At 41.2% G+C, this 19,681-nt stretch overlaps 2 protein-coding genes across 3 annotated transcripts in view; one reads left to right on the top strand and one right to left on the bottom strand.

Annotated features, from left to right (window-relative positions):
- Positions 1–8,229, top strand: part of HSPD1 (heat shock protein family D (Hsp60) member 1) — a 10,690-nt gene extending 2,461 nt beyond the window's left edge. For both annotated transcript variants that reach the window (XM_030952641.1, XM_030952640.1), the window contains exons 3-12: positions 1,736–1,988; positions 2,493–2,575; positions 3,138–3,233; positions 3,530–3,623; positions 4,027–4,195; positions 4,446–4,545; positions 5,369–5,614; positions 5,815–5,989; positions 6,597–6,775; positions 6,865–8,229. In XM_030952641.1, coding sequence (XP_030808501.1) covers positions 1,736–1,988; positions 2,493–2,575; positions 3,138–3,233; positions 3,530–3,623; positions 4,027–4,195; positions 4,446–4,545; positions 5,369–5,614; positions 5,815–5,989; positions 6,597–6,775; positions 6,865–7,017 — 1,548 coding nt within the window. In that variant the 3' untranslated portion in view covers positions 7,018–8,229. The remainder of the gene's footprint in view (positions 1–1,735; positions 1,989–2,492; positions 2,576–3,137; positions 3,234–3,529; positions 3,624–4,026; positions 4,196–4,445; positions 4,546–5,368; positions 5,615–5,814; positions 5,990–6,596; positions 6,776–6,864) is intronic.
- Positions 8,224–19,681, bottom strand: COQ10B (coenzyme Q10B). Its single transcript, XM_030952646.1, has 5 exons — positions 19,586–19,681; positions 15,987–16,121; positions 14,330–14,522; positions 12,128–12,229; positions 8,224–9,582 (listed from the first exon to the last, which is right to left on the bottom strand). The coding sequence occupies exons 1-5, from the start codon at positions 19,639–19,641 to the stop codon at positions 9,415–9,417; spliced, it is 654 nt and encodes a 217-aa protein (XP_030808506.1). The 5' UTR covers positions 19,642–19,681; the 3' UTR covers positions 8,224–9,414.

Genomic DNA, 19,681 nt, shown 5'->3' with positions numbered 1-19,681 from the left:
TTTGTTGGTTATGCTGTTCTTCATGTAAAAATGGGGGGGTTGTGCTGCAGTGCCTGAGTCAGCCTCGGGCATTTTTAAGAAACATCAGTCTGGTGAGGAAACCTCCTTTGGCCCTGTTGTACATTTTAAGGAGCCCAGTTTGCAGTCTCACACAATCTTCTGGTAGTGCTCCAGCATGTTGAACAGAACTGGTTTGTGTGGGGGCTCAGCTTCCCAAGATGCCGGAGCATTCTAAATGTCTGTGGAGTTACTGGTGGTGTTTGTTCCCTTCTTCAGGAACACAGACAGGTGTTTTTGCTGAGAGCAAGCCCCTTCATGTGATCTGTTATCTGTGGGTTTTGTTGTACTCCTCTTCTCACAGCTGCAAACCAAACATTAGGAATAAAACCATATCAAAGTACAAAAGAGAATTAAGCAAACTAGGAGACATTATATGAAAAATGTACCAGTAGCATGCTCCTGCAGAGAGGAGTTTTCTTACTCTTGATTCACTTTTATATTTAGAAGTGCAGGTCAAATAAAATAGTAGTAGGGAATGCATTTTGGCATAACTGTTCCATGGCAGAGAGGGAAATTTCCATAAGCTGTTCCCCAGGTTCAGCCTGAGGAACTGAAGCAGAACCTTGAGGCTGCTGGGGTGGTTGTGCTTCAGGAGCAGCGAGGCCTCGTGCCTGGCAGGCAGCCAGGGCTGGTTCAGTCATTGAGGCAGATGTGGGTGGGCTCTGAGCAGGGGAGGGGCACAGGGCCGCGCTGGTGCTGCACGGGAATCCTTGCCCGGCTCCCCTGGCACGTGATCCCCACCCGGGGCTGGCAGAGCTCAGGCTGGAGCCGGCGGGGTCAGCTCCGAGCCAGAGCTGACACACCAAGTGAGGGCACTCGTGCAGGGACAGTGCTCAGCTGGGGCACTCGCTCTCCCTTCCCTCCTCCAGCAGCTCCAGCTCTCAGCACAGCAGAGGAGTTTCAGGGCAGCAGTAAACCAGAGGTGGCTCCTTGAGCTTTGCTGCTTCCAGCTCAAACTGGAACGAGATTGTTTGGGGTGGGTATTGGCTGTTGGATTCACCTGTGAACAAGCAGGAGCATTTGCCTTATGGTGAACCTGTATGGTTCACAGTTTCCTGTGTTAGCCGTGTCCGTTAGTTCTAATACTCCAGCTTTTCAGTTGGATCCAAGTGTGAGCTAAGATGGGAAAAGCTTGGTAACTTGCAGTGTTTGAGAAATTACTGTAACACATGAATACAAATTTGAAGTGTTCTCAGTTGTCTTTGTTAATCAGTATTTACTAATCACTATTGAGGTTTGCAAGTCTGCTTTTTTTCCTTCCAGCACATGCAACAAATAGAGTTTTGTATTATTTGTTTTTCAATCACAAAGAATGTTTATTGTGATCTGATGAAAATTTTGAAAATTTATTCGAATTGCTATATTTTTAGTTTTGGGCTAAAATATTAGCATTAGAGGCAATCTCTTCAGTTTTTTCTATAAGGTCAATGTTACTTAATTGCAGACTTCAGCAGTATGGCTGAAGAATGGAGTGTCATTCTGTGGAATTATAAAGCCTTTGAGCCATCTTTCTGGTTTTGGGGAACCTTGGTATTAAAGTGTGTGTTTGAGAAGTCCCAGCTGAGTGGTGTTTGTAAGGTGTTCAGCTGTGACTGTTCAAAATTCTCAGTTGAGCTCTTGATGGTAACATGCTTTGGGTTGGCTTGGGTTTAAAATTTGGTTCTTGTCTCTCTAGGGAAGAACAGTTATTATTGAACAAAGCTGGGGAAGTCCCAAAGTGACAAAAGATGGTGTGACAGTAGCAAAGGCAATTGACTTGAAAGACAAATACAAAAACATTGGAGCCAAGTTAGTTCAAGATGTTGCCAACAATACCAACGAGGAGGCAGGAGATGGTACCACTACTGCAACAGTCCTGGCACGAGCCATTGCCAAGGAGGGCTTTGAGAAGATCAGCAAAGGAGCCAACCCAGTAGAAATCAGGAGAGGTAACTTTTTTTCTGTTGTTTTTAATATTCAATTGCTGTCTTTTGTTTTTCATATCCTAAATTTGACTTGTTTTCTGTTTGAAGAGCCACCATAAACGGTTATATGATCTTTAGAGAACACAATGGGGTTTTTTATACTGCAGACTCTGAACAATCATTAATTTGTCTTATCATTGTACTATTTTACATGCAGTCAACTTATTTAATTTGTTGTAAGTGAACTCCAATTAAAGCCATTTCTGCATTTAATTAATACAATAGCCATGTAAAAAAATCTGTTAGGAATTTCAATCATGACAATATTTCACACCAATTTCAAAAAACCCAGCACTGCATACACAGTATGGAACAAGAACTATTTGGTTCTGAACATGCAAACAATGCATTTTTGCAGTGTGGACTTGTGTTTGAAAGGAAACCTGTTGTGGTGGGTGGGAGCTTGGTTTGTGTTTTCTGTGCTCTGTACGTGCTTTGTTAGCTTACAAGTGCCCTGTTCATCCTCAGGGGTGATGCTGGCAGTGGATGCCATCACAGCTGAACTGAAGAAACTGTCAAAACCTGTTACAACTCCAGAAGAAATTGCACAGGTAGGAAAAAACACACAATAAAATGTAACTCAAATTTAGGCACCTGTTTCTCAGAAGAAGTTTTGTGAAGTTAGGTTGTGTACATCTTGACACTGGGTACTTTTCTTTACGCATCAGAAATAGTCTTCAATTGCACTGCTAGAAGCTCATCCAGAAGTGGGCAGATTTTTTCATCTTCAAGTTTCATTCCAGAGTATGGTCTTAAAACATAAATGTGTGTACTTGGGAAGAATTGATGGGAGCAAAGCTCTGTTGTGAATGGAAGTGATGGCAGAGTACTGAGGGTGTGGCAGATCTGCTGTGGGAGATCACGTTCAGGTGTGTTGGTGGTCCTGGGTTATTTGTGCCTGTGCCTGGAGGTGGCCTGGCTGTGAGTCCAGGCAGGGAGTCTGGCTCTGTGCTGCCTCTGCCCAAGGGCCTGAGCCCTCCTGCTGTGAGTGTGCTGCACTCTGCTGTCCTGCCTTGGCAGAAATGTGAGCATTACACATGCTTATTCTGATTTTTCTTATCATGAGGAAGCACCTTGCATTGGGAAATGAGATTAAACGTCTTATTCTTTCAGGTTGCCACAATATCAGCAAATGGAGATCACGAAATTGGCAATATAATCTCTGATGCAATGAAAAAAGTTGGACGAAAGGGTGTGATCACTGTCAAGGTAAGAACTGGCCAAGTGACTGTCTCCGCTCCTGTTAGGGCTGGCTTTTGTCACGTGTGATGCTGCTGCTGCAGCTCCCATCCCATAATTGCCACCATAATTCCTCCCCAGCTCCTTTAGATCAGAGTTTGATCACTGTTCCCTCTTACATTCTTCCTGTTTTGGAGAGAAGCACATGAAACTGATGGGGGATCCAGAGCCTTTCAATCTATTGTGCATGATATGCTAAAACTGTACTTGTGCTTTTGGCAACAAACCAGAGAGATTTTAATGCAGACTTTCTTGCATCTAAACAGGATGGAAAAACTCTAAATGATGAACTGGAAATCATTGAGGGTATGAAATTCGACAGAGGCTACATCTCTCCATATTTTATTAACACAACTAAAGGTGAGTTACAATAAGTTATGTCAAACACCCTCCTTGTGTTGGCTTGTGTCAGTCAGAAATACTGGCACCTGTTAAAGGCTTTACAGTCCCTTATGCTGGGCACCACAACAAATAGAGCAGGGGGTCCTTGCCCATCAGAAAACTTGAACTTGGTAAAAGCTTGGAGTGTTAGGGGTTCCTTTTCTTTCTCTGCAAAGTGTTCCTGTGAATATCAGGCTGGCCTTGCAACACACACAGCAGAACAATGAAGAATTGAGAGTGGAGTCTTGGAGAAAACAAGTTGTCTTTTTCTTAATGCAGTTGGAAAGTGCAGCCATTGCTCCAAAGCACCGGCTTAAGTTAAAAGAATGCTTGGTATGTTTTTGTAATGGAACTGCTCAGATAATGCATGTTGTTTCTGCAGGACAGAAATGTGAATTCCAGGATGCTTATGTTTTAATCAGTGAAAAGAAAATCTCTAGTGTACAGTCCATAGTTCCAGCTCTTGAAATTGCCAATGCCAACCGCAAACCTTTGGTCATCATTGCTGAAGATGTTGATGGAGAAGCCCTCAGCACTCTGGTCTTGAACAGGTGAGACTTAAAATCCTTTTTTTTTCTATGGTGTAAGGCTGGTTGTTCTCTTACCTGTGCCAAAGAAAGAGCAGCTTTTAACACCACCATGCTTTGTATCAACTCGGGCAGAATGCCAGTTATGTCTAACTACATTTCTGAGAAAAACCACCTCAGTTTGTGATGGTCTCTTCGTTTGCTTGACTGCTAGAGCTGCACTGAAATAATCTGGATTAGTAATTAGACTAATTCTCTGAATTTTTGTCTTTAGACTGAAGGTTGGCCTTCAGGTTGTTGCTGTAAAAGCACCAGGTTTTGGTGACAACAGGAAAAACCAACTTAAGGACATGGCGATTGCTACTGGTGGTGCTGTAAGTAATGATGTTTTTAGTGGCTTTTTGCTCCAAGGGATGTTAATGCTTTTCAAGGAGGAAAATACTGTGCGTTTTTAGGTCCTTGGCTTGTATTTGCTGGGTCGCAGGCTGTATTCTGTTCTTTCAAAAATGTAACAGTAACTGATGTTTGAAACTTCCTGTTTTTTGAAATGCAGACACTGATAATTGCTGTGTAATGCAGTCCTGGCCAAGCATATGTCCTTGTAACTGACTGAAGTCACATGAGATGTCCTTGCAGGAGTTGGGTTTTTAAGGGGAAGGAGGAACTCCAAGGCAATTGTTGCATCTATAAACAATTGCCTGAACTCAGATGTGGCAAATATAGTTATTTTAAATGTTTGGAATTGACTCAATGAATTTTCTTACTACTAAATTTTGCATATAGTTGATGCACTGATTAATGTCCCTTTATGCTGCCCTTTTTTAATATGAATTTCAAAATTATAGCATGATATTGGGACCCAGAGGAGGCTGTTGAAATACAACTTCATGTTTAAGGTAATGGCAGCACAAAATAACCAACCAGCAAACTGTTTTTCAGTCAGTGACATGTCAATATCTGTAACTCCTCAAAATACAAGGAGATGATGGTGACAGGGCTGAAGGAAACACCGTGAAACTGTGTCAGGGGAGGTTTAGGTTGGGTATCAGGAAGAGGCTCTTCACCCAGAGGGTGCAACTGCAGTAATGTGGTTATTCTGCCCCATTAGCCTGCTGTATGTGTTCATGTACTTGTAGATAAAAATACCCAATGTGTGGGGAACCTGTGAATTGCAGCTTTTCACATAATTTCTTTCAGGTGTTTGGAGAAGAGGGTTTGAACCTAAATGTGGAAGATATTCAGCCTCATGACTTTGGTAAAGTTGGAGAGGTCATTGTGACAAAAGATGACACCATGCTCCTCAAGGGGAAGGGTGAAAAGGGTCAGATTGAAAAACGCATTCAAGAAATAATTGAACAGCTAGAAGTTACCACCAGCGAATATGAAAAAGAGAAACTGAATGAGCGACTGGCCAAGCTCTCTGATGGAGTAGCAGTATTGAAGGTATGGAGAACTTGGTAAAATCATGATGAACTAAAGCTCAGGCTTCTTGAGTGCTGAGGTACAGAAGAAGACTTGCCAGTGTAGGAGAGGGTGGGTTGGCCTTCTGGCACTTGTTAGGCAGCTTAATCTGGTGGCAGCAGTGCTGTCCCTCCTGGGCTCTTGTGCAGCCCTTGACATGTGGCTTGCTGCTCTGCTCACAGGTGGGTGGAACCAGCGATGTTGAGGTGAACGAGAAGAAGGACAGGGTCACCGACGCCCTGAACGCCACCCGAGCGGCCGTGGAGGAGGGCATCGTCCCAGGGGGTGGCTGTGCCCTGCTGCGCTGCATCCCAGCCTTAGATGCCTTAACTCCAGCCAATGACGATCAGAAAATTGGTAAGCAAGTGACTTGGAGGTGTGTGTGGAAGTGATAAAGGCATGCCTTCTCCTGTCCTGAGGCTTTATCAGGTGGCTTTCAGTGAGATTTTAGTTACTTGATCTTAGGAATATCACATTTCTTTGGTGTGCTGGTCTCTGCTTTAGAGTGGGAAGGAGCTTTTTCACTGCATTGCTGAGTGGACTCTGTAGGACGCAGTAGCAGTAAAGCAGCAGTATCCCAGCAGAGAGTGGCAACTGTTTATGGAGTGGGGAGCTGGCTGTTAAAGTCTTTGCAGACAGACAAAATCTAATAATGCTCAAGAGACTGTGTGGCAAATCAAATGGAGAAAGGCTTTGTGTCATGTTGCACATAAATATAGAGAGTAAAGATACTTCTCACTATTTTTTGTAGAAGTAAAACTAAAATGTGCGTGATTATCCTGCAGAGATTTTATTTGGTGGCAAGTGTCAAGTAGCAGAGAACCTTTCCTCCTGGAACTGACAAAAATAGCTTGTGTTCTTGCTTGGAGGGTTTTCTCTTTGTATTGATCTCCAGCACTAGGGCATTCCTTGGCAGTGGGAGTGGTGTTGGTACACGGAGCTCCAGCTATCCTGTTTCTTGCAGGCATTGAAATAATCAAGAGAACACTGAGAATCCCAGCAATGACTATCGCAAAGAATGCCGGTGTTGAAGGATCATTGATAGTTGAAAAAATCCTGCAGAGCCCATCAGAAGTTGGCTACGATGCAATGCTTGGGGACTTTGTAAATATGGTAGAAAAAGGAATCATAGACCCAACTAAGGTAACCTAAAGCTCTTAATTCTCAGCTTTGCTTCATCCCATCTCCTCTGATGGTCAGCAGGTTTTAAGTAGTTTCTTGCTTATTTTTAGGTTGTGAGAACTGCTCTGATGGATGCCGCAGGTGTTGCATCTCTCCTATCAACAGCAGAGGCAGTGGTGACTGAAGTTCCTAAAGAAGAAAAGGAGCCGGCAATGGGAGGAATGGGTGGGATGGGCGGAGGAATGGGAGGTGGCATGTTCTAATTCCTGGGGTAGGGATGCATCATGAGCTGTGCTGTTGAAGACTGACAGTTCTGACTTCAAAAACTTGAGCTATCAGTGTGAGAGGATGGATAGTGACTGAAGTGAGGCTGGTGTTGAAAAGAATCACTGTAACCATCAGTTACCGGATTTCATTTAACACACGTGTAATTGTTTACAGTCATTGTCCATGCCTACAGATAATTTATTTTGTATTTTTTGAATAAAGACATTTGTACATTCCTGATAACTGGGTTGCAAGATCCATCTACCAAGGTCCTGATTTGAACTTAATTAAGGCACTTGATATTCTATTTCAGAATTTCTTGGTGCTTGCCAGTACTAGAAAGAACTTGGAAGCCACTGTGCGTGAGACTAGACAATTGTGTACAAAGTAGGCAAATAGAGTTATGTGACCTTTATGTAATAAACTGCTCAAAAGTTACAAAATGTATCACCTCCTTCATCTGCACACCAAGCCATAGTTATGGGAGAGCCTGGACAGCCTGCTGCTGCTTCTAAGATGTAGTAGAAAGTGACACTTATGCTTGAAAAAATGACAGGGCATTTCACTCCGAGAAACATTCCTTTGTCTAGAATGTTTCTCAGAAATGCAAGTGCTTTAATTTTGGTAAGAAATATCTAAGCTGAACTGCACTACAGTTCTTTGAAATATTAAACAATGCTCTGAAAACAAAGCACGTGCACTGACTTTATTTTGCCCTATCTGGTTGTTTCACGTGCTAGAACAGGCCCAGTGCACCTTTCACAGTCCCAGGGGAAGTGAAGTGCCCCGAGGGTATCAAACAGGTGAGTCTTTGTTAAGAAAGGGTTCTGGGGTTTTTAGATCCTTCCTTTGCTCAGGTGTAATATGTCATTACCTCCTCACCTTGAGCCTTCCATTCTTACCTTCCTCCTTTCTAGTTACTTTGCACTAGAAATGTTGCTTTGCCTCTTTGTGTTCTTTGACCTGACACCACCACTGACATTGTGCAGTCTTTTCTGCTTTCCAGCCTGCAGAACAATGCTGTTCCCAAACCTGTGTATGTTTATATCTGATTACCTCAATCAAAACTGCTTTACAACTTCTCAGTTCTGTACAAATGACCTTAATCCACCTGTTGCTTTCCTCAGCTTCCTGCCCTTAATAAGAACTATCCTTCCACAGATGGGATGTGTGACATTCTAATTTTAAGTAAAATTATCTGAAACTGTTTCAGGGCTGTCTTTATTTTGAAACATACCTTTCTATGTTATTTAATATGCTGTTCTTAATTAACCATATGGATTACATGTGCTGCAGACAAAGGACCAGCTTCAGCACCTGGCCTGAAGCTTCACCTAATTTCAGTAAGGAAATTTGGTAATGCATGGCAGCATAAAGTAAGGATTTAGAATCTGTTCAAACCTATTCACTTGTTTTTTTTCAGAGATGGGGAAGAGAACATTTCAGGAGTAGAAGTACTGAACATGTATGTAATCAGGATGATATTATCACAGTGGGAATAGGGTACTGAAAAACCTCAAAGAATGAAGGTTTAGTGCTCCCTTACATGATTTATGATGACAGCTGGCCTTGGCTGTGCAAGGAAGCACAGGGCCTCTTGTTACCTGCTTCCAGGGAGGACAGCACAGGTACCTGGTTCTCAGAGGTAACACTTGCTTTAAAGTGTTCTGTTTGCATTAGGTGAGATGGAGGTAACCAAAGTGCAGCGTGTACCAGGGAAGGAGTGGCAAGGAGCAACTTCAGCCTGCCAAATGAACTACAAGTTCCAGACAGGTCCACTGGGCACCACTGGCTGTAGCTGAGACTGCTGCACTCAGATTACAGTGCTCCTTATGCATTTCATCCCTGAAAATGAGGGGAGTTAGTTAGAAAGCAGTCGCTGGTCACTCTAGGAGCAACTGGAGATCCCTGACTTACCTCTGCCATTCATTTGAATTCAAAGCACCACTCCTCAATGGCTGCCAAGCAGTGCCATTCTCTAGGAAGCCAGTGTGTCGGTTGGCCTCTGCCTGGGCAGAGCTGGCTGACTTGATGCTCTGAAGTTACATTCCCACAAAGCAGAGTTAATAAGTTACAGTGCTGAAAAACGCCAGGAGCTTGGCTAAGGCAGAGCTCGGGCTGTGATTCCAGGAGCCGTTTGGCGTTAACGGCAGCTGAGATAGCCTGGGTTACAGGAGCTGCCAGGTGTCTGGGACTGCTGATAAGGCTTTAAGCTGCACTTGATTGCAGCTTTTGAACATTCTATGTCTGTCTGTCTGAGCAGGTGTGTTTGGCACAGGGTAAGATCACACCCAAGCTCAGATAAGAAATGAATGCCCCAAAGGAGGAGCACGGCACTTTGTACAAGTGAAGTGTACAAACAAGTTTATAGCTGAGGTTGTTACAGTTTCCCTTTACGTCTGATGAACTTCATGCAGCATCAGCTCCCGAGGGATGCTGGTTTCTGGGCCGTGGAGTTTGGATGCTCTTCTTTCAAAGGCAGCAACCATCTGCTTTACAACTTCATCAAAAAATAGTGTAGCAAGTTTTGAGTGTAGAAGTGAACGAAATTCAAAAGAAATCTGTTTAAGAAAATAAAAGATAATTATTTTTCCTATATATACTGTTGTAAAATGCTGTTACAAATAGACAACTCTGTTAAAGAATCTCCAGTGAAGGCTGCAGGTAAGTTGTAGAACAGTTAAAACTGAGGAACAGGTGAATGTGGCTCAGAAGGAAACCCATGTTCCTTGGTCTAAGGACTGTATTTCTGGGCTTTTCGATTAGAAGAATCCTCTCATTCAGTTCTCTGAAGTAGTCATTTACATTTACCTAAAACATCTTTTCTTTTATAAATGGTTCATTACAAAAGAGGTTTGGGGTAATGAAAAACTACTGACAAACAATATCTTATTTTGTGCACAGAATTCACTTGAGGGACAAAAGTTGTCTGAAGAAAGCCCTGCATGGCAAGACAACAGACTAATAGGTAAGCTGAAGCATGCCCAAGAAACTTAAAAGCGACTTGAAATAGTTACCTAGTAAATGCCAATATTTTAAATCAGTCTTTCCTTTTGGTGGCAGTAGTTCTGGTAGGTTCAAACAAGCAGTTTAATGACCAAAATTACAGATTTGGTTTGTGTGTCACAGCTCCCACCTGAACAGGCCCCACTCCTGACCTGACACCAGCAGTATGTTTTGTTATTCCTGAAAAATCAGATTTAATGCCACAAGGAGAAAGTACAGCTTCTCCCCAGTTCCTTATGAGCAATACATGTTAACTGCAAAGCAGTAGCATAAAAGTAATTAAACAGCTTGGCCCATAAGCCAAGTGTAGCTTCATTTACATTTGTTTGACCTCAAGGATCAATAAAATTAACGTGCCTCTTGCAAGTCTGAGAGCTGTTGTCATTTAGGGCATGCAGAGTTCTGCAAGTGAGGATGTGGAGTCTGGCATTGTGTTCAGCAGTTATGTCAATCTTAAGGTATGGAATACATTAATGAAGTTTGCAGGTGGTAAAAATGGTGCTGTGCTTCAGTCTATGAACCAAATAATTTCAGAGCTGAAACCAAAGTAGGAAAGTTCCCTGCTGTATGTGGATGTCTCCTGGAATCAGGCTGGCACAACAGGATACAACAGCTTGTGGGAACCAGCATAGCTCAAAACTCAAATAACATTTTCTAAAGCAAAGAAGCATTCTTGAAATTGAAGTTTTCTCTGGAATATCTGTAATTGCAGGGCCTGTTTTGAGAAGTTTGTTGTGAAATGCTTATCATCCCTGCCTGCATGTGCCCAGAGGCAAGGAGCAGCAGCAGGGCAGGCACTGGCAGAGGTTCAGCTCAGCCAACTGCACTGGCTTCCTTTGCTGCCTCCAAACAGGGTAAGCAGTAAGATGTGTTGATAGTGTTCCCCCAAGAAAATGAAAATGTCCACATCCAGTTCAATTTTGGTTCCATTTAACTGAAGCTCTTGACCTGAAATGTCAAAATGTGGCTTTGGTTTGGGGAGGTGTGGTGCTGTTTTCTCACAGAGCCTGTATTTAGACTGTAGGCTTTAAATAGTTGTTTAATTCGAATTTTTTAACTGATTTATGGCTTGGGTTAAAAGATAGCTTATAATTGTTAGTGGAAAGAATTGACACTTACTTGCCTAAAGAAATACAAATAACATGAGCACATAACATGTAAACCATTAAAATATGTGGTTCCTTGAGCACCTGTAGATTAATTTTTACTGTTGAACTGTATGAAGTGCAGTACAGTATTAAGCTGGAAGTTAATAACCCAAGGAGGTTAATGTGCTAGTTTAAAAATACTCCAAAAGCTTTTTCCTATTCACTGAAGATAATTTTCCAAGCAGGGTATTCCAGCAGATGGCAGCAGGATTAGCCCAGCTCTGTGTACTTTTGTAGCCTGTTACAACCCCCAGCTCAATGCTTTGTTACACACTTTGTTATAGAATACAAGGAAAAAATGTGATGGCAGACAAACCAGACAACATGGAAAAGCAGTAACTGGAATGGAAACAGCTTTTCTGGGAGTGAAATCAGGCTAAATCAGGTACTGGATTTAAAGAGCAATACTTTTGGGCTGCAGTGATATCCCATCATAGATTAGAGACAGCAAAAATCTATTACACTTGTATTAGAGAAGGAAGGAGTAGGCTTAAAATACATGAAAGAGTAAAACTGAAGACAGGAAATTAAACTGACCAAACTGCAGCCCAAACAGGACAGATGGCAGGACACCGACTTTCTGCTACCAAGAGCATTTAGGTTGTAGAGTGATTAAAGAAAATAGCAAAGTATATTTAGCATTTCTCCTGCACTGGACTGTCTAAAAACTTCAATGTGTTTAGAACTGTAGGGTGAGAGGTGCCTGTCCCAGACTATTTCATGACACATGGACACCTCACAGAAGGCTGCTGTTTCTGAAGGACACTGAAGTGTTTTCTAGCAGTAAAGTTTGCAAAATATTTTTTTGGACAGAATTGACTAAAGCTAACTTGTTTTCTGTGTCTAAGTGTTTAAAGAAGTAGTACAGGCATTTTAAAAAGTCCCCTCATTTGAAGATAAGTGTTTCTATGTGCTGCTCCTAGCACGTGGTAGTTTTAATTGCCATACTTACTGAAAAATCCAATGTACATGTCCTTGGATAACCAGGGATACCAGGGCTCAAACGCCACACTGTTTCCAAGTGATTAAAGAGTTTTCCATCTGTGCACGATGCCTAAAATAAAGGTTTGAAAATCAAGCTACAATTAGGCTTTTACAAATGTAACAAACAGGTATTACTGAAGCTTGTGTTTACATTTTGTTAAACAGTGATGGTTGTGGCATAGTTAAACTTGTTCTTACAGCACAGATCCAATATGCAAAGATGTCAGTTGTGGCAAAATAACTGAGGTCTTTCCAAGGCAGAAGAAAATACTGTGTCTAAGTGGCATAAAACAGATCTGTGTTATGATGCACAGAACATCCAAATACATAACCTCAACTGGCTTGTAATTTGTAGAGAAAATTGCTGTAATTTTTTGGGGTCATTTCTTTACAAGTTCTTATTGTTAGCCCAAGGAGCTCTGCTCCAAGAGACTGCCCCCAGGGAATAGGTGCTGCTTGGCTAGGAGAGCTGTGCTGAGGTGACTCATCTCAAAGAATAATCACCAGTACAAAAACATTTCTCTTTCCAGGAATGAGATAATGCATGGCCTTGCTACTTCTATATCAGAAAGGGAAGGAGTAGAGGGAAGATTAGATACAAAGAGCTGGGCCTGCTTTTCCCTACTGCTATCAAAACAGCAGGAAAAAATGGGAAAACTGCCACTGTGTTCCCCTTTCTCCCAGTCTTAAAGTAGCAAATTCACTCCATGCTTTCCCCCTCAACAAAAACTGCTGTTACCAATCTGATTTTTCCATTGTTTCCATTTTGTGCCTGAGCAGCACACAAGGTTCCTTTGCCTGGAGTTACTTGAGAGGACAGTGAAATGGTCCAAGCACACAATCACTTCCCTAGAAATGTTCCTGCACTTCTGTGGACATAATGTAGACCCCTAGGAAAAGTAATTGCAGCAGAGAAAAGGCTAATGAGCCTCGGGGGAGGCAATGTGAAGAAATGGCTTTCCTCACCACTTTTGTGAGTCTTTTTTCTGAGACAAGAATTCTTCTTTTGAGTGAATTAAGAGGGAAAAAGAGTTGGTAAGCCAATCTGATAGCTGTGTGAAAGAAAAAAGCCTGTCTTCTCAGGAAACTGTAAGAAAGGAAAGCTCTCAGCATGTAAGTCACAGATTTTCCATTATAGCTGCTCAACTTTTTTTAGTAAAGAGACAATTTTTTTTCTTTCCAGAATCAGTAAGGATATTGAATAAAGGCATTTTGCATATTCCTTTTCCAATTTACATCTCCCCTGTACTTCAGAAACTCATTTTCTGTTAAGTGTCTCTTATTAGGAAGCCTAGAAAAGAATAGGGAAATAGAATTTTCAAACAATTATCTTGAACAGCAATCAAATGTTATAATTTCCACTAATTATTCCAAACCAATCAGGATCTGCCCAGGGAGGGGCAGTTTTGCTACAAGGAATCTGTTCTGAGCCATTCTTTACCAAATCAGATTTGAACATATAAGGCAAACAACTAGAACATCCAAGCATCATTTAAAATATTTTACTTGACACTTTTCCACTTTTCTCTTAATTATTGCTCTTGAAAACCTGAAAAGAAAAATATAACTGCTTCTTTTCTGAACAAATTAATTGTAAAAAAAAATTGACTTTAAATCCACACTTCCTTCTTCTCATCAATATATTGAATGACCATCCCTTCAGCATATTGTACTGAAGCCTAGCCTTTTTTTTAAGCTTATCATATTAACTAGTTAAAATTGTGAGAAGAAAAGTAATGACAGATAAGTCATTACTATTCATTAAGACATCAGAAGCTAGAGTTGTCAGATAACTTTTAACTGAGTATTTATTTTGCATTCAGAGGGGCTTGGACAAAATTTAAAAAAAACCAAAAAAACCCACAAACAAACAAAAAAAAACCCAAGCAAAAATGTTAATATCTTCATTTAATGGCTGCCAGCTTTGCCAATAAAGACACATTAAAAAGTGATTTCCTCTCCTCCCTCATGTGGCAGGTTGTTTTAAAACACATTCAAATTCTCCCCGGTTTATCTAAAGTCTTTAAAGAAAAGCAACACAAGTTTTGAGCCACACAAAGAACTTCCAGCATCAATTTTGTTTTAAGGCAAGACGTTCCTGGAATATTCAAATTTCAACAAACAAAAGTTAAGGAAAATCATGGTTAGGAGAAAAGAAAAATGCAATTACCTTAACTAAATGTGGTCTCACTAGGGTTACAATTGATGTGTATCTCTCTACTACAGGAGGGAATCCTATTTCTAGCTCTGCTTTGCAGTACCCAGAGCGCCTCGAGAGTATGTCTGACTTTTTACACCAAGGAACAAAGAGTTTGTAATTCTCCACAACAGCAACAACTTCATACATTTCCTGCATGGAATACCTGGAAATGAACACATGAACATTACAGTTACAAGGTACTTAAACTTCAAATTCCTATTAAAATTACTATCAAAGATGGTATATGTGGCATAGGCAGTTGAAAGACGGACATATTCACTACCACTGATTTTGGAAATTGAAAATGCAGCTTTGCTAATTAAGAGGAAAGCACAGTAATACACTGTTAATTGTTTTTTGCATATAGAAGCAAAGTATCACACATCAGCCAGCAGTAACTTTAGTGAATAATGAACCTAGTGCCTGCTACCTTCTGCAATATCAGGTAAACATGCGTACTCTTAAATGGAAACATTTTTTCCAGCACAGCTGTGTCTTCATTTAGGCAGATGGTGGACATCTTCCCCCTCAAAAAAATTTTTAAAATCCATACTTCATGGCTCCCAAAACAAGGTGTACCAAACTCAAGTACTATATTTCATATGGTTTAAACAGAGGAGCAGCACCTTCCTAATTTGAGCCCAAATAAAAAAGCTTAATTAAAAAAACAGATGGAATGGAAAAACCTTCCAGCCTCACAAAATGGCTGGTGTTGGAAGGGACCTCTGAACCTCATTTTGTCCAACACCCCTGCTCAGGCAGAATATTGAAATCAAATGAAACACTATTAAGGCAACATTTTAGCTGATTCTGCTGTAACATGGCAAACTATTACATAGTTATGTGTTTTAATTTTTCATTCTGACTCTGAAACAGATGGGATTAAGCATGGGCTAAATTTCCTTTAAAATGAAGCATATGTTCAACAGTACTTAGCCGTGAGGACTATTGGACAAAGGCCCTCTTTAAGTGGCTAGGCAAGATCTGCTGCAGTTCAAGAACTATCAAAAAAGGAATGGTAAGTGTAGTAAAAAAAATATGCTAATAAACAGTTCATACTGTTGTGGACCAGAGACTGGGAATATCCCAGTATCATTGCATAAACTGGGATTTTCCCACTAGCTCCAAGGCAAACAAGGTTGCAAAATCTTTTTCTGTGTGAAGTTTCTTCATCACAGAACTAATTATTTTTCTTCTTTTAAAGAAATAAGAAAATCCTGGGAAGTATAATATAATGTAAGTGCAAACATTAGCATATGTCTGGGAGAGAATGGAACAGGGTTTTCACACCTGTTGATTTATTCACATTTTACTAGATGAAATTCTTAGTGTATTGCTCCATTTCAAGGTTGGTTTTGTTTTGTCATGGAATGGAACAGTTATTTCTGCTGTTTCTTGCTATAAACCAAGGGCTTTGGGTTCCTACTTTTTTTATATTAACTTTCAGGTTGGTAAACGTGATCTGTACAAATTCTGAAAGTCAAAACTCCTTTCTAGGTTCCCATAGTCTTAGGGACATGTGTCTCCAGGGATACTCAGTTTTTTTAACTACTAATGTTTTGGATTAATTACAGCAAATACAAAATCAATAAGCATTTAAAGCATCTTTCCACAGTTTTATACCAACCCTATAATTCTTCTTTCAGAATATTCTTTTCTTTTATTTATTAGTGGTGCAGCAACATTGAAGAAATTTCTTGAAAAAGTATGGCTCATTACAGGAGAAGTTCTGGTCATCAGAATACCACAAGAAGCCAAGTGCCTGAAACAGGGAAAATGCTTTTAGATGTGTTTCATATCAGCAAAATAAATAACAATGCATTCAGGTAAGACAAACCATCTCTTGTATAACATTATGGAAAATGTCAGCCAGATAGAAAAACAAAGGCTTGTAACAATATGAACTGTCAAACACACAAGGGGCACCTTTTATTTTTTCCCGTAAGAGGAACTAAAAATAGCCCCCAGTGATACCAGAATTAACTGGCAGAGTGCAATACAAAGGGCCTCATTAACCACTGGCTGCAAGGCAGCTTGAGTTCAAGCTCAAGTCTCACATGCACTTAGTCTGCAGAAGAGGCTTTCTTAATAGCAAAAACCAGGCAGAGTTTGCAATGCTTTACCCTTCTGGAATACACAAAGTAGAGAAGGTTTCACTTGGAAACAGAAAGCTGAACTCTGCTATAACCCCTCTGCTGCCACTCTTCTCTTAAAAGGACAATTTCATTTGAAAGTCTTTCAGAAGGTGCTTTGTTTACCCAGCTTTCAATACTTCCTTCAGAAAATATCACCAGAACCTTGGATGCAATGTTTTCAGAAGTAAAACTTAACAAATTAGCTTTAAAATTACTAGTAATTCTAAGATTGCACCTCGGTGTTCCCAGTGAACATCTACACTAAAATCTGACAAATATTCACCATGTGTAGAAGTTCTGCTAAATCACTGATTTTCCTCAGATCAGGTCAGTCAAGATACAAAATGCTGCCTGAGAAGCTCTGAATTTTGGCAGCAGGAAAGTAAAAATGCCACTTTTTGCCCACAATGACTCTACAAACATAAGCTAGCAAGTAACTCAGGTCTTTTACTGATCTTCCTCTAGCTACATAATGAGGATTATATTTCTGGATTCACGTGGTTAAAAATGGAGCCAACCTCTTTTACTCAGAACTAGGCTTCTTTGGGGTTTGGTTGGTTGTTTTGTTGGTTTTTTAGACACAATGAACAGGTAGATGCCCTTTTTTTTTTTTTTTTTTTCCTTTTTTTTTAACCAAGCACCAAATTAGTCAGCAAATTAGTTACCAATTTTGAATTAAATTAAATTTAAATTAGCAATATGTTCTTTAAAAATCAGCATAATGTAGATTCTAATGAAATACAGCAGTTACCCATGACTGAGCACATCAGTTTACATGGTCACTGTATTAGGAGTCAGGTAAATAACAAACTGGTAGAGTTCAAAGGAAAATAATCATCATTTGCAGCTGGTTAGAAACAATCTGTACAGACTTTTAAAAACCAACTATGCAACTGGGATGTGAAGCATGATGCCTGAAAGCACACTGTAAACACTGCAGTTGAAAAGAAACTAAAATGGTACAGAAGTATTACATCAAGATTAAGAAAGAATAGGTCCACTCTAAAAGCCTTTAGACTCTGCAAACGTTTGTAACAGTATCTCAAGGGATGTGGACAAAGTCTGTTTTTTACCAGATAGACCATACAAGACTGTTAAGGAAAAGCTTTGACAGGAATGCTGGAAGAGTGCCAGTAACATTGTAGCTGCCTCAACCAGATTCACAGAAGGTGTTCAAATGTGTGAAGCAGACCACATTCTGCACAGCTGATTTAAATTCCATTATCTGGGGCTATGTACAGGACACAGTCCACACCAGTCACCAGGGTTTGTCTCTTGGTTTGTTTTTTACTGTACTGCCATGCCAGTCTATTGTTTCCTGCAGTTTTATCTGAACTTGTTTCAGCCACAGGGCTGAAAAACAATCCCTCCAAATAATCTCTCAGCTGCTGGAAGACTGTGTCCTTGCCACTCGAGGAAGGCAAGGTTAAGAGGCTGTAATGCTAACAAGTATGGTGAGACTCCATCCCTCTCCCAATTTTATCTGAAGAACAGATGCTGTGAGAATGTGCTGGGCTGGGTCCCAGATCAGGAAAGCAGATCTCTTTAAGAAATCCCTTGGTTTCCATGGACTGTCATGCGTTTTTGTGAACCTGACCTGGGCCACTGAAGAAAAACCAAGTCCATTCTAGAATTCAGGCACACCTGCCACCTCTGTATTTATCTCTGCCACCTCTGTATTTATCTCCTGCCAGTGACAGAAGCATCTCCACTCGCTCCAGCCACTCACTGCTTCCTCCCTGAGCACTTGAGGACTGACCATGGCACCACCCAACTCCCATGACCTGAAAAGGAAGCATTTCTGGAGTATGACATGCACATGTAAGTGATCCATATTCTGTGATTTTTTAATATATACTTTTTTTATAACTACACAATTTTCTAAGCCTGAAGATTAATTTGTTTTTTAAAAATGGCTTTCTTAACTCCTCAGTATAAACACTGAAATTAGTGCCAGGAGCATGCCCAGGTAAATGTGTTTGCTGTACCCCAGCTGATACCTTCATCAGGTTAGTGATATCTGACTTTATGGTCTGTGAGACACGAGTTGATCCCATTCAAATTCTTTGCCAACAGCTGTTTGTATCCCAAAAAATGAGTGTACCAGCAAGTGTCCTCACTAGCATCTCAGTCTGAATAAGCACACGAGACTAATTTACCACCTGAGCCCTTGAAGCCTGCTAGTGAGCACAGTGAGGTCCTGCCGAGCTGGCAGCAGGTACAGAGTGCATTCCGGGGTCAATCGCAGCACTGAAGCGTCCCCAGCTCCAAGGCTTCAGGTAGCACAGCACTGGGTTTGATCCAGCTTGTGCTTGCTTAAAGCCAGCTGCCAAGATCCTTGCAGCTTCCACTAGAAACATTTTTAAACTGAATTTGCAAGCAGTTACTTAATGGGTTTCCTTATACCAAACACCCTTCCAGCAATTGATTTTGCCCTGGAGACTCTAATAAATTACTCTTTAAAACAGCAATTTTGTTGACCAGGACTGAACGAATTTAATAGTGCAGACACAACACTGAGATTATACCACAAAGAGTATACAGTAAAAAATGAAGTCCAATGTTACATTTTACCACTGCACAGTTAACAGTTTTGTCAAATGACTGCATGAAATTTGACATCACGAACCAATCTCTGTTTAATTTTTTGACAGTTTTTATAAGGATGACAGAGTTTGATAAAGAAACACAGCAGCACTGTCATGCTGAGACTCCATCCCTCTCCCAATCCCTCTCACGGCAGCACTGCCATAACAGCGGTAACAGGTGAACCTTTTATACTAAGATTTTCAAATCGCACTCTCTCATCTGCTTGCTTTTTTTTTTTCTTTCAGATGAAAGGTTAACTCTTCACCAAAGCATATTGTTTTCCTCAAGCTGTCGCAGCCAGCCTTACACATGCTCAGGTGAGAAGAAACTTGTTGCATTATCTGAAGCGGAAAACATCCGGGCGCTTCCTCAGTTTATAAATCCTTTTGGACGGATTGCTCCCAACTCCGCCACTGTCTCGGGCAAAGAGGAGACAAGTTTCTAACCGGGAATGCGGCCCCTCTCTGTCACGCCCGCCGTATCCGCGCCTCGCCCCGCGTACCTGGCGGCGGCCCCTGTGGCCAGCGCCCTGCCGAGCGCCGCGCCGCTCCGCGCCATCCCGCCCGCGCTGCTGCGGCCGCCTGTGGCGCCGTCAGGC

Source organism: Camarhynchus parvulus, chromosome 7, assembly GCF_901933205.1.
Source record: "Camarhynchus parvulus chromosome 7, STF_HiC, whole genome shotgun sequence".
In the NCBI taxonomy this organism is placed as follows: Eukaryota; Metazoa; Chordata; class Aves; order Passeriformes; family Thraupidae; genus Camarhynchus; species Camarhynchus parvulus.
This window is presented reverse-complemented; position numbering and strand designations above follow the sequence as displayed.